This window comes from Natator depressus, chromosome 4 (genome assembly GCF_965152275.1).
Source record: "Natator depressus isolate rNatDep1 chromosome 4, rNatDep2.hap1, whole genome shotgun sequence".
NCBI lineage: Eukaryota > Metazoa > Chordata > Testudines > Cheloniidae > Natator > Natator depressus.
The window spans coordinates 24,224,401-24,238,907 of record NC_134237.1 but is presented as its reverse complement, the minus strand read 5'-3'; the positions used below and the strand labels follow the sequence as shown (position 1 = coordinate 24,238,907).

The 14,507-nt window shown below is 38.3% G+C and overlaps 1 protein-coding gene across 9 annotated transcripts in view; it reads right to left on the bottom strand.

The window, feature by feature from the left end:
* The window catches only part of SMARCAD1 (SNF2 related chromatin remodeling ATPase with DExD box 1), a 77,857-nt gene that overhangs the window by 25,682 nt on the left and 37,668 nt on the right, over window positions 1-14,507 (bottom strand). For 8 of the 9 annotated variants that reach the window (XM_074950605.1, XM_074950601.1, XM_074950604.1 and 5 more), the window contains one exon: window positions 11,686-12,083. In XM_074950605.1, the coding sequence (XP_074806706.1) occupies window positions 11,686-12,083 (398 nt within the window). Of the gene's footprint in view, window positions 1-11,048; window positions 11,309-11,685; window positions 12,084-14,507 lie in introns of those variants that run through there. The other variant, XM_074950608.1, reaches the window with a different exon arrangement.

Below are 14,507 nucleotides of genomic sequence, written 5' to 3'. Positions count from 1 at the left end.
GCTTGCCTAATCTCACTTTCTGCTGGGATGATAACTTCATTCTCCAAGTGAGTCTTCTCATCAGCACCATTTACAAAGCGCAATTTTCTAGTCCTTGCCTCAACACTTTCCTTAAGGTTACACTGCACTATACTGAAGACATTTCATAATGTACCTTCTTCAGAGTGGCTTTCATATTCTCCAATTACTGCTACTAGAACAGTTTTTCCATCTATTATTTCACATCATGTATCAAATCTCACAGCGCTATGCAACCTCATTTAATTTCATTATTACTACCACCACTGCACATTTCTAGCATCATTCAGCAGAGGCTCTCAAAGTATTTTGTAAAGTTAGTAATGCTCCGTTTTACAGAGGTCTGAACTGTGGCACAGAGGTTAACTTCCCAAGGGTCACATCAAGTGAATTGGAAGAACACAAGTCAGAATTCCAGGACTGTATTCTAAAAACTTTACAGTAGTCTCTCCTTCACCTTGGTCCATTTCCTTTGTCACTTTTTATTTTTCTGGAGTTTACCATATGTTCAAGATATAATCTTGGTCTGGGAGCCTGACGCGTGCGCTAGTTTAGACAGACAGAAGCCTCACAACAATAGTATTTCCTCGCCAAGGGGTTCTCAGCATGTTAACAACCAAAAATGCTTTAGGACCTCTTTGCCATCTAGCCATAAAGTAAAGGGAGGATGGTCAGAATCCCCCAGACCTGTTTGCAACCACCAAGTTCAGAATCCATGTTGTAGCTTATCTGTACATCATAGATAATCAATGTCTAATTTCATTGCCTTATTCTGAACTTGAAGTTAATGAAATGGAACAGAGTAACCAATTACAGCCGAAGGCAACCCTCTTATTATTTCACACTATATTTCTCCCTTTAATCAACGCACAAAACTCTTTACCTGGGAATAATTTTGTGGGCAGTCAGGCACTGTTTATTCCAACATGTAGCCTCATTTCTTCTGTCACACGCCTGCTTAAAATCTACACACATCACCTTCATTTGTTTGCAATTCCTCAACACTTCGTATCTTTTCACTCTGATATAATACAAACAGAATCAATATTTGTAGGTTTTAAATAATATTTTAACTTCCTACCACCGGAAGAAATGGCTGACAAGAAACCTCGACATGTGTCGCTACCCAGATTCATACGCAAAGATAGGCTTGAAGTAATGACTGGCAATAAGGAGAGGTGGATTCTATTAAGTTCTGCCACTTGCACCATGTGTAACTGAGCACTTACTTTGGGCCTCAGTTTCCTTAACTGTAAAACTAGCAAGGCTTAACTGCCTCAAAGGGGCATTGAAAGGCTCAACACTGATTCTTCATGAAGACATTGGTGGACCTTTTTTATCTGCATGAAGCTCCACAGAAATCAGTGGGGATTTGCTTTAGGTCAGAGGTCTATCAACACTATCATTACAGGACTGGGGGCTAGGTTTGTTATCAATGAATCCTCAGGCAGAAAACATTAAGTGCAAAATATATTTCAGTTTAAAGAGGGAAATGATAAGTATTTTTAACTTAAACAATGTTAAATTGAGAACACCTAAGAACACTTATATTTGACAGTCTTCAGTATTATTACTGTTATTATTATTACTATTTAATTAACTTTTCAACATGTTCTTCACAGAATTATAGATAACAGGGTGCTCTGGTAAAATTTGGTATACTAGTCTAACTTAAAACAAGTAAAAAGAAAAGGAGTACTTGTGGCACCTTAGAGACTAACCAGTTTATTTGAGCATAAGCTTTCGCGAGCTACAGCTCACTTCATCGGATGCATCCGATGAAGTGAGCTGTAGCTCACGAAAGCTTATGCTCAAATAAACTGGTTAGTCTCTAAGGTGCCACAAGTACTCCTTTTCTTTTTGCCAATACAGACTAACACGGCTGCTACTCTGAAACCTCTTAAAACAAGTAGTATCCGAACATCCTATACAACTTTCCTTCCTTATACAAGATACCCAGTGATCATACAACGAAAAAGCTGAACTTTTAAATTGCTCAATCTCTTCCCCGCTCCCCATAACTGCAGAGTTTATCTGTAAAGAACCTATATGAAATCAACACAAACCTGGTTTGCTAATGTCAATTCAACAATTATATCTCACTTTAATTCAGTGAGTGTACCAATAAAAGGATATCCTTCACTGGCAGTTTGTGTGTTTGGGTTTTTGTTTAAACAAAAAGTGAAAAATCTTACCAAATCCCTCTAATTTAAGCAATTCTGGGATTTGCATGTAGATACCTGCAAGTAAGTTTTCTGAAAAACATCTTTCGTTAAAAACAGCCATGAAGAACGTGATTTTTAATGAGAGATTAAAAATTCCAACGTTTGTCCAAATGCCTAAAGGTCTGGTTGGCATGAATATAAATCCTGTTGTCTATAAATAAATGCACTGACATTGAAGCCATCTGTTATAAAACCACATATTTTATTTCATATCAGCATTCATCTCCAAGTTACAACAAGATGAATTTTATCTGCCATTCTGAATTATCTACAGGAAAAAAGAAAAAAAAAGTGATATTACTGTGTCAGAGAAGTTCAGGTGCTTAGCTCTGTGTTCACATGGGATCACTAGAGACTTAGGACTGGATTTTTCAGAAGCGTGCACAGTTAAGTAGGCCATAATACATGCATTTTTTTAAAATTCAGCCCTAAAAAGACACATTGTTTAGGCTACAGACTTCTTAGTCCCACAGACAATGGACACAACTCAACAGCTTTTATAGGACTCTTGAAGCACTGTCCAGTGAAATATGGAGTAGGAGCATACTGTAACCGAGTAGCTACCACCAAGCAACGAGTTTCCTGGATACACCTTACATCAATTTTTACCTCAATGCTGGATAAAAATAACTCTGGCAAGAAGCTTTAAGGTTTTACTTTCTTTGTTCATTTCAATAAACAAATGTGAATTCTTCTGTATGTGCCGTTCCTATTGTTATCTTTTCTTCATTTTCCCCTTCCATTTTTCTAATGAGATTTGGGTTGGGACAGGTGGGTTTTCTTTTGGTACCTCCAGTCAGTTAAGGAGACCAGATTTTAATCACAAATATATCAGTAAAAAGATAACTTTTTCCCACAGGATCCCTGACTTATTCAGCGCACAGGACGAATGATGCTCGCTTAATGAACGAAAGGAGTACTTGTGATATCCGATGAAATGAGCTGCAGCTCACGAAAGTTTATGCTCAAATAAATTGGTTAGTCTCTAAGGCGCCACAAGTACTCCTTTTCATTTTGCGAATACAGACTAACACGGCTGCTACTCTGAAACTTAATGAACAGTTATTCAGTATTCTGTTTTCGCCTCATTGTTCAATGTTTGGCCCTATGCCTTATTTCTGGAACATTATTCAAGCCGTACTCTCAAAGACCGATTTCTTAATTTCCTATGGGCTTTTCCAGGGCACTCGTCACTATAGTTTTCACGCGCTTCAGAAACATCAATAAATATATTTGCATAACACTATCAGATGAAGGAATGTTATCCACATTTCACAGAGGGAGAACTGAGGCACAGAGATTAGTGTCAAAAGGATCCACTCTGGGTGCCCAATTTGAGACATCTAAGATCGCTTCTCTTGTTTTTTTAAGCCAGTCTTTCACATGACATAGCAATTTATAAGTTCAGTGTACAGCTCCCACTGAGTTTAACTGCAGGTGTTAGTGTTTGGTGTTTTTGCAAATTAAACCACACAATCTCACATCAGGCACCTGAAAAATGAGGAACACAAAATGCGTGATCACCTGCATAAAGGTCACTTTAAGTTATTTGACTAGCACTGCACAGAAACTCTGCAGGAGAAGCAAGGACAGAATTCAGTTCTCCAAGACAACAGACCTATCAGACCATATTTCTCTTCCTGCAATCCTCTGCCTCATTCACTTCACATCTTCTAACTCAGGGGTGGGCAAACTATGGCCTGCGGGCTGAATCCGGCCTGCGAGCCGTTTTAAGCCGTACTGCGAGCTCCCGCTGGGGAGTGGGGTCTGGGGCTTGGCCCCGCTCTGGCGCTCTAGCTGGGGCGCTGGATCAGGGGCTGCACCACGCGGCTCCCGGAAGCCGTGGCATTGCCCCGCTCTGGCTCCTACGTGCGCCAATGGCCCCCTCCGGCGCTCCAATAGGAGCTTCAGGGGTGGTGCCTACAGATGGGGCAGCATGCAAAGTCGCCTGGCCGCACCGCCTCAAAGGAGCCAGAGAAGGAACATGCCACTGCTTCTGGGAGCTGCTTGAACTAAGTGCTGCTCGGAGCCTGCACCCGAGCCTCTCCCCAGGCCCCAACCCTGACCCCACTCCCGCTCTCCAAACCCCTCGACCCCAGCCCGCAGCACTCTCCTGCACCCCAAACCTCTCATCCACAGCCCCACCCCAGAGCCCTCACCTGCAACCAGAGCCCTCAATCGCTCCTGCACCCCAACCCCAATTTTGTGAGCATTCATGGCCCACCATACAATTTCTATTCCCAGATGCGGCCCTCAGGCAGAGAAATTGCCCACCCCGTTCTAACTTTTGCAACCAATGATTCATGGTCCCTACAAACAACAGTCTCCACTGCTACATAACCCTGATTCGTTTTCAGAGTAAATTAACCCGGTGCTCTCAATGAGGCAGAGATTGTGTAATCATGAAATTGAAGACTACCATATTGCACACACACAAAAGGGTAACTCCCTAGGTTTTTCTTCTTAAAAAGCAAACAAATTCCATCATGTGGGAGCCTACTGGTCACCTCTGCTATTTGAGATGAAGTGGTAACTGATGCAAGTAGCAGGTTGTCATCCTCAATATGGACCAGCACTAGAATGGGACGAAACACTTTGCCCGTGGGTTTCACAGATATTTATTGACAGCAGAGGAATGGTGAGACTCAGGAATCTTGGACTCCATTTCAAGCTCTGCAGGGGTGTGTACTCTAGTGGACCCAAACAGCTGCCTATACCACAATTAAACAGCTGCTAAGCCATTCCAGCTGACTCAGGCTACGCCAACTGTGGGTTTTAACTGCCGTGTAGGCATACCCCGTATGTCCCCGTTCCAGCTGCTCATGCCATTCTCTTTGTCCAGCTGGTTTCAGTTCTCTTCCCGCACCAGGGCTCTTCATCCAATCTGGCTCCCTCTCCCACCGCACTGGTTCTCAGTCCCAGACTCCCATGGCTCCCCATGTGATACCTGTTCTCCCTACTTCATTTCCTTCCTAGCTGCCAGTCCCAATTCTCCCCATCCTGTACCAGCTCCAGTCCAGCTCTTGTCTCCTCTGCATTCCAACTAGGGAGCTTCCACACATATCGTCTGGGCCCAGCAAGGGGGACACTAGAGCACAGGAGAGGCAGTCTCCCTGGTCTCAGTTCTGGTACCAAGACCCAAACTCGACATGGCTTGCAGCAACCTGGAATTGCAATGGGAGGGAAAGCCTGTTTGGCACCAGGCTGGAGTGTACCCAATGAGGATAAAATGTTCAGTGAATTCAGCTGCTAAAATAAGTCTCTACTGAGTATGTGCAAACTGCAATATTTTGTTATAATTTGGGCAACTTTGGGCAGATTTTCACAGAGAGCGCAAAAGGCACATCCCTAAGACAAAGTCACCCCATGCAAAATTTCAAATCTCTCAAACCATAGGATCGGTAGAGCGTTTCAAAGAAAAGATTGTTGGAATTTTTTAATATGGGCAAAACAATGCAGTTTTCTTTAGCCTCATTCTTAGAATTTTCCAAAACACTTCAGCCTCAGATAAACATGCAGCATGAAAATTTTAGCCCAAACAGTTAAAGTTCAGCCAAGTCATAAGCAACTGAACACTCGTCTTAATGAGAAATGCTGGGTAACCTAAAGAGGTGATTCCAGCCCAGACAACAATTTCCATCAGAAATACATCTTACTACAAATTCTTGTTGAAGAGAATGGTGACAGTTTCCAATTCATCTGTATTAGTAACAAAAATTCTAATTTAAGTGCCACAGATGTGCAATGACACTGCAGACTCCTGTCCAGATAGTGCCAGATCCTGCAGATATGTACTTCTGTGGTTAGTGCTCAGACCATCAGTGGTCACATAACCTTCAGTGGAAATATTCATAGTAGCAAACACTAAAAACTCAGTACTTATGGGATTGGGACCTATGTTAAATTAAGAATAGAGGATAAAAATATTAAGAGCGTTTAGGTTTGAACTGGGCAAGACAAAGATGAAAACAATAAGAACAAGAGGTTGCTTGGGTGAAGAGAGAATGTTTTTGAGGTTAAACAAGTTTCCATTCTTTTAGGGTAAAAAATTAAGACTATTTGCATTTTAACTTTTGCATAGGGCTGATTTCAGAAAGTTATGACAGATATGGCATACATATTAAATATAGAGTTAAGGGAAAGTTCATTAAAAAGAACTCAAAATATTGAGGATTCCAGAAAATTCTTGTTACGCAGTTGAAGTTCCCAAATACACTAATTTCTGTTCAAATAACTCAATGCTCTGACCAGCTCATTTGCTTGAACAGTTAACAGTGGAAAGTTTTAGAAGACCTTACTTCCTCCAAAAATAAAGGCCTTTGTAGCATTTACTTCAATAGGACCCAATGAGAACACAAACTATTATGTGCAGCTTGAGATCTTTCTTGGCCAATATATACAATAGCGTTCACATTCAAAAGTTCTACTCAACACCTCTTCTAATTACCACAGTCACGCTGAAAGCGAGCGCATAGATGGCGGTGATGGGCTTTCAAATTAAAATTGTCCTTAATTCTAAAAATGTCAGAACAGTTTGTTCACAATGGACTAACCCCATAGGATGACATAGTCATCCCTACTCTGGCCCCTTTATGCCAGGTAAAAGGGCAACAGCAGTGTTAAGGATACCTAGAAAGCTCAGTTCTGCTTGCACAGATACCAAATTCCTACTGCACAGATACCAAAGAAGATCTTAAGATGGCCTTCCAAGGCCCCCTTTCAAACCCTAGCACTAGGGTTGCCAGTTTTGGTTGAACGTATTCCTGAAGATTTCATCACATGACATAATCTTTAATTAAAGATTTATCTTTAAATCCTAGAGACTCCAGGCCAATCCTGGAGGGTTGTCAACCCTACCTAGCACAGAGAATGATATGTCAGAGGCAGGGCTGGGAGGGGCATGCCAGGGCAGGACCCAAAGCACACAGTCAAGTGACCCATATGGCAGCCTCAGGGTACTACCATAATTTAGACAGGTCTCCAGGGCTGTCTCAGTTATGATGTGGGCTATTCCAGCCAAAAGAACAGTGCAGGCTCAGATGGGGTGCAAGCGATACTTAAAGCCACCTTAGCCCCAACCACCTCAACCCTTGGTCTGCAAATTCTGTGTTGTGTCTGTCAGAAACACAGCACAGAATCTCACTCATTGCCTCCACTGAGATCCTACTATAGTGGGCTGCGATCAAGTAACCTTATTTTACCGGCAGTTTGAATTATCTGAGAAAATGTTATTAACTTTCACATTTCAGCTCTCATGTTCTATAAAGACAGATTCACAGACTGGTAGATTCTTAGGCCAGAAGTTACCATTGTGACCATCTAGTCTCACCTCACACAAGCCATAGAACTTCCCCAAAATAATTCCTAGATCTCATCTTTTTAGAATATCATCCAATCTTGATCTAAAAATGGTCAGTGATGAAGAATTCAACACAAACCTTTATAAATTGTTCCAATGGTTAATTACTCTGTCAGTTAAATATTTAAACCTTATTTCCAGTCTGATTCTATCTAGCTGCAACTTCAGTCATTGGATCACATTATACCTTTCTCTGATACACTGAAGAGCCCATGATTAAATATTTATGCCCCATGTAGGTACTTACAGACTATAATCAAGACACCCCTTAACCTTCTCTTTGTTAAACTCAATAAATTGAGCTCTTGGAGTCTGTCACGAAGTCATGTTTTCTAAATCCATTCTTGTGGCTCTTCACTGAACCCTCTCAGATTTATCAACATCTTTCTTGAACTGTGGGCACCAGAACTGGACAGTATTCTAGCCATGGTCACACAAGTGCCAAAGATAGAGGTGAAATAACCTCTCTGCTGCTATTCAAAATTCTCCTGTTTACACATCCCAGGATCGCATTCGCTCTTTTGGCCACAGTATCACAATAGGAGCTCAGGTTCAGCTAATGACCTACCATGACCCCCAAATCTTTTTCAGTCACTGCTTCCCAGACTAGAGTCCCCCATTCTGTAAGTATGGCCTTCCCTTTTTTGTCCCTAGATAGATATGTGGACATTTAACCGTATTACAACACAGTTTGCTTGTGCCCAGTTTACCAAGATATCCAGATTGCTCTTAGTTAGTGACCCGTCATCTTCATTACCTACCACTTCCTTAATTTGTGTGTCATCTACCAACTTGATCAGTTACGATTTTGAAAGCATATTGAAAGACTATGAAAGCACAGTCTGTATTGATCACTATTATAGTTAATGATATTTAGAAAAAAACTAAGCAGAACGACAAAAAGCATTTTTTAAAACAAGGAGCAAAGTACAGAACAGATTTTGACACTGCGCAGATTATTTAAAACATTTGGTCTTAAACCAAATTTCAATCAGCTGCATTTTGAAATGGCCATACTAAGATAAAGGACATTTTTAAGAGAAATACACATTGTCCTTCCATAAAAAGCCACTAATCTACCAGAACAACAGGAAGACAATATTCAAAAAATCTTGAATTTGGAGAGAAAGTGCTGTAACTTTCTGAATTACTGGCAAAATATATTACAATAAGTTGTATGCACATTTTTCACCCTGCCTTGAACTGAAGCACACACTAACATGGGTTTGAATAAAACAAATTAGAAAAACTGTATATTCAATATTGTTGGAAGATTAAAAATTAATCGGGAGAAAGTTTTCAGTTAGCTACATTTCTGATCATAATTTATAGAACCTTCAAAAATCTGCAATACAGACTACAAAAATCCAGCAATTCCCACAATTGAAGAATAAAGTAACTTTACCAACAATTTAAATATTTGCTAAGTACTAGGTGACCCAGACATGCATACTCCTTGATTAGAAAACATGCATCCCAATAAATTACATTCGCCAGTATTTTCACGACATGAATGTTTCTACAGTTTAAAAAGTCACAAGGACTTTAATGCGAAAGTATCAACTACATAAATAAAAGTAGGTACCTAATTAAAGTTCCAAGGAAATATTCAAGTTGTAGAATGCAGAAATGACTATTTGAATGAAATCCAGATTGACAGTGATCCACATTACCCCAAAAGTACTATTAGATGGTTTTCTTTTAAAATCTAACTATACCCTTGTAGATGTCATTAAATTAGTGAGAGCCAACTTAAATGTTTCCACCATAGTAAAGCCTTGCTTTTATGAACAGGGACACCAACTTTTTTAGGTTTAATGCCACTTCTCTATGGTTCTACTCCATATTGTTTGTACATATTTAATGTTACCATATTTACCATTCAACTGCCTATACTTTCCTTTACATATTTAACTACCTCCCCTTTAATGAATGAGAATTATTTATTCCAACACATTTTTCACTATTATATCCTTATACTTTCTACTTTTCATCAGGAGAAATAGCTATATAATCTGCCTCAGCCATTAAGATTCAATTTTAAGTAACTTCAAAATATTCCTAATAGTTACAACAATCTGCATTTCCTTGACATACAGCATTTAAAGATTATTGTCCAGTACAATGCAATTAAGATGCTGATTTTTCAGAACAGAAAAAAGCATTCTTTAGAGCTGAGACTTGATTTTTCATAGAATAAGACCTTCAATTTCAACTCTCAGAAAATTAACTTTTCCACCTATCTCTAATACAGCAGTACTCTTGGTAACTGAAATGCAAGCCTTCCTATATTACGCATTTATGAAGCTTTTACTACAGTTTTTGGATATCTATTGTAATACACTGCTAGCCCTTAACCTTATCATTTTTGGTTTACAAGTTTTTTTTTCCCTAATACTGTACAAGCAAGGATAATTTCTAATAGTCTACCATGTATTTTACATGTGAAAAAGTTTGGAGAAAAAAATCTTGGAGAGTGGGCTTAGTTTTAAATTTTTAATAAAAAAAGAAATATCCAAATTGTTATATTATTCCAATTTATTAGTTAGTAGGGAAAGTATTGGGTTGCTGAATACTGGATTTTTTAAAAAACAATTAAAACTATATCCCTATTAAACATCTGCTAAAAACTAGTTTGCTGTATCTTAGTTACATTTTGGGCATATGGTTACAGCAACTATAGAAACATGTGAGTGCTGACAAAGGCAATCTATATGAACGAAATATTTTGAATTCAATCAAACAAGCCCATACAACTTGATTCTGTTAAAATATTTTAGCAAATAGAGAGGGAGAAGGCAGCCCTTCAGCAAATACTTTTCCAAAGAATCAGCTCAGGCAAAGCCCAACAAGTTCGGAAAAGAACAGAATTATGACAGATGTTCTTTAAGAAGCCAAAGGCTTCAGGCAAAACGAATTTCTTTTGCAGCATATTTGTGAAGCTGTACTTCTATATTTTTTGAATACTTTATGACTTATGTGATTATTAATGTAATTTTCTGAAATATCTGATCCAGATCTCACACTTTTATGGTGTGAAATATTTGCACAAAAAATAGTGCAAGGTTACATTGTATTACAATGTCTTCCTCTTTAAGTATAAAAAGATACCTTTTTTAAAAAACAACTCATAAAAACATGCACACAATAGACTTTTTTTTTTAAACATATACTGATGAAAAAACTATATCAGTTATCTTTAAAAGGGCCTGTAAACATATTTGCTCCAAAAGCCGGTGCCATCACACAGTAGATTAAGAAAAACTTTTGAAATCCACACCGTTTCCTGCCTGAGTGCTTCGAATTTCCTATCACAATGCTGCACAGATCAGGTCTGATGTCTTTCACTTTGTTGAAACACACAAAACTCTAAGCAAATACACACATTATGGAACACATTTGAAAATAAATAAAACCCAGTAAGTGACAGTACGTCGCGTACTTACCAGTGACTGATATTTCCCCATTCAGTGATAGTATGTCTTTTAGGTTTCCTGATGCTTTTTACCTTTTTGATTAAAAATACAGCTGACTGCTACAATCCTTAAAATGGCCGCACTGCTTAGCCAGCAAAACCATGCTAGTGACTGAGTTGCAATATTAAAAGAAAACACAGAACAAAGCATTTGCTTCTCCTATGGTGAAGCTTAAAATATCCATGCTAGCATCTTCAATCATGGAGCTACCTTGGAAGTTGCTGCTGCTCAAAATAGCTGCAGTATAAGTTCTGCTACATTCTTGCCTTCTGCATGGTTTTTCAGCTAAAACAGATCAGAACAGGCGAGCAAACAACTCCTTGCTAAATGAAAGCTCTAATTTCTTCTTCTGCAGTGAAATGAACCAAGTTTCTATGCTAAAGAATGAGTGACAGTATTGCCAGCCAATCAGCTTGGGTTTTTCAGGAAAATCGCCCCTTAATTCATTCAAAATTAGGTCATATGACACTATTTGAAATGCTATTGGCTTAAAATGAATATAGTGTTTTAGCCTAATCAGGATAAGGCCACCCATCTATGCCTCCCTAGACTGAAGATACCTTGACTATAAACACAGTAGTAATATTAAAAAAGAACGCAGACTTACCAGAGTTTCCCAACTATTAAAGGGCCGGTGCTCCGTTATCTTCTGAGCCTTTTTCTGAGAACACTGAGGAATCAAAGTGAGTTCACCAAGTGAAGCATCTTGCAGGAAGCTAAGTATTTTAGTTTTGTAACCATCCTCCATCACTTCATCACCACTGCTGTAGTCCTCATCAAGGGAGCTACCACCTTCTGAAGCTGACTCGTATTCTGAATCTTCTGTTTCTCTTTTAGTCCTCCAAACCCCTTTTTTGCCTTTATCTTTTTTCCTAAAGCCGTTCTGAGCTTTTGCAGAAGATTTCTGTTTCACCTTCACTTTAGTGTCATTATTATAGTGCTTTTTACTATTTGTGGAGACTTCGTTCCAACTAGAAACTTCACTTTTGGAAGGATATTGCACATCTGCGTATGTAATGTAAAAAAGCAAATGACAAATAAGATGCATTGTTCAAGAGCAAACAATCTTCAAAAGAACTGCTGCTTTTCAAAATAAAGGCTCATGTAAATGCCAGCACTCTCCTCTGCTTTATCTATAAAACGGAACAAATTTCAGTTTACTAACTGTAAAACTTAACTCAATCTGCCTTTGGAACCTTTCCCTGTATATTTAGAAAGATGCAGTAACTACCACAGCAAATACAAAATCATCAAGTAATTGGAATCACAATGAAAAGACTTAAACCATAAGATCAAAACACTTCATACAATTCTAATTAAAAGTCAAGTAATTTCAACTTGTTAACTATCATTAATATAAATTCAGAGTATCTATATTAGTAGGACTTAAGTTACACTGCCAGTCACGCAATGATTTAATTAACTGCATCAAGGCAAAAATGGTCAAAATTGTAATATGTATAAAGCAACCTTTCATACTCGAAGGAATCTGACTCAAAAGTTTGATTTTAATGTAATAGTTTTCCCCTGCCCCCTGGAAAAAAAAATGATGATGATCGATTAAGCAAACAAGCCTGATTTAACACATGCTTTCACCACAAAAAAAAGCATAAACCTAGTCTCACTTTACTACATCTCACAGCAGCATTTCGGGCGGGACACCAAAAACATGCAAACGTTAAGTACCTTGAGCAACTAGAGCTTTTAAAACAAAAAATGTTTTTGGTTCAGTAATGAACTTTTGATTTTTTTATAACCCTAATCATGTTTTCAAAGAAAATAACTCATTTTTTTGTTAAAATAAATAATTAGTCCTTTTTAGACAGAAAACAGTCAACGTGTAGCCTTTTGACCCCTCAATTTAAAAATATACTTTAATACTATTAATACTGTAATGTCTATTCTCCTGTCTACCTATGCTTTTGGTTGATAAAATCCTAAGTAGCTCTTTTTCCTACTAAGGAAAGGCAATGAGCAGCTACCTTTCAACACTGATATCTTCATCTCCATGCAAGAGATCATGTAAAAAGCACTATCCTGTCCCAATGGTTCTTCGAGAAGCACACTTAAGTACAAGTTATTACATTCATGCACAAACCTATTATAGGTTGTTTCCATAATATATACAGCACATTTATCCACCTATCAGCCTATAGCGATCCAACAGCCCATCATATACTATCTAAACAAACAAACAAACAATTTTGTTGTGTTGATACACCCGAAGATACAGCCTCTGTAATCCTGGGAATAAATTCTCACCACTCTTCCTGGAAGCAAGTGCACAGCTGCGCATAATAAACATAATATGATCCTAATCTATAATTTTGATTCTGTATTTTTCCCTCATATTTTACCAACATATTCTGCCAACAATGAAACATGAAAACATAAAAATTCTTAAACAGAGAAAATTATAGAAATTGCCTAGGGAGGTTGTGGAATCTCCATCACTGGAGATTTTTAAGAGCAGGTTAGACAAACCTGTCAGGAATGGTCTAAATAATAGTCCTGCCAAGAGTGCAGAGGACTGGGCAAGATGACCCCGGGAGGTCCCTTCCAGTCCTATGATTCTATGAGAACTAGAGTAATAAAAGACCTGTGTAAAATAGCCTTTTGCATGTGTGAAGGCTTGTTTCTGTAGCTCGGCCTTGCCTTTTAAAGAAACTCAATTTGGAGATTTTAATCACATCACCAATGGACTTGATTTAAAAAGATACATTTGTTTATGTATTTGTGACATACATATTCTAACGGGAACACAACCGAAATGATATTTCATTTTGTAAGTTCTTCGGATCAGGAATAGTCTCTACTTTTGTACAGTAGCAAGCACACTGCAGTTCCTGAGTTTGACTGGTGCTTTCTGGCACTACTGCAATATGAAAGAATTAAGATATCTGCTCACATTAAATATGGGATATTTCCTTTGTAACAGTCTGCAGATTTGTCAGTGATGTAATGCTTATTTCTATCAAATCTCATGTACTGGTATTTCACTGGACTTTTAAGAATATTGTTTGCATTATTGCACCCTAAATACAGTCTCAATATTACTTTTGTGCTAAAAGACTTCTTAAACAGGATAGACTTATTGCCTTGAGATTAGTACTTTGTGAACTACTCAATTCAAAAAGAATCATGTTTGATGTTTTCTTATCACAAACATGTTTTCATATTAACGAATAGGGAGTTACGATTATAAGTGCAAATTTGCACTTGACAAACCAATATATTTGCCCTAATTTCCACATAAAAAGGCATGCAACTCCATAAAAATAGGATGCAAATTCAACATATAAACTTTCTTTTACATTCTTTTCCTCTTTCCACCCCCCTTAAAACTGTTTTTGCTCATCACTGCAACCTTTAAGATATTATCTTAATCACTGTCAGGACTGTCTTATTTAGACATTGGGGAGATGTACA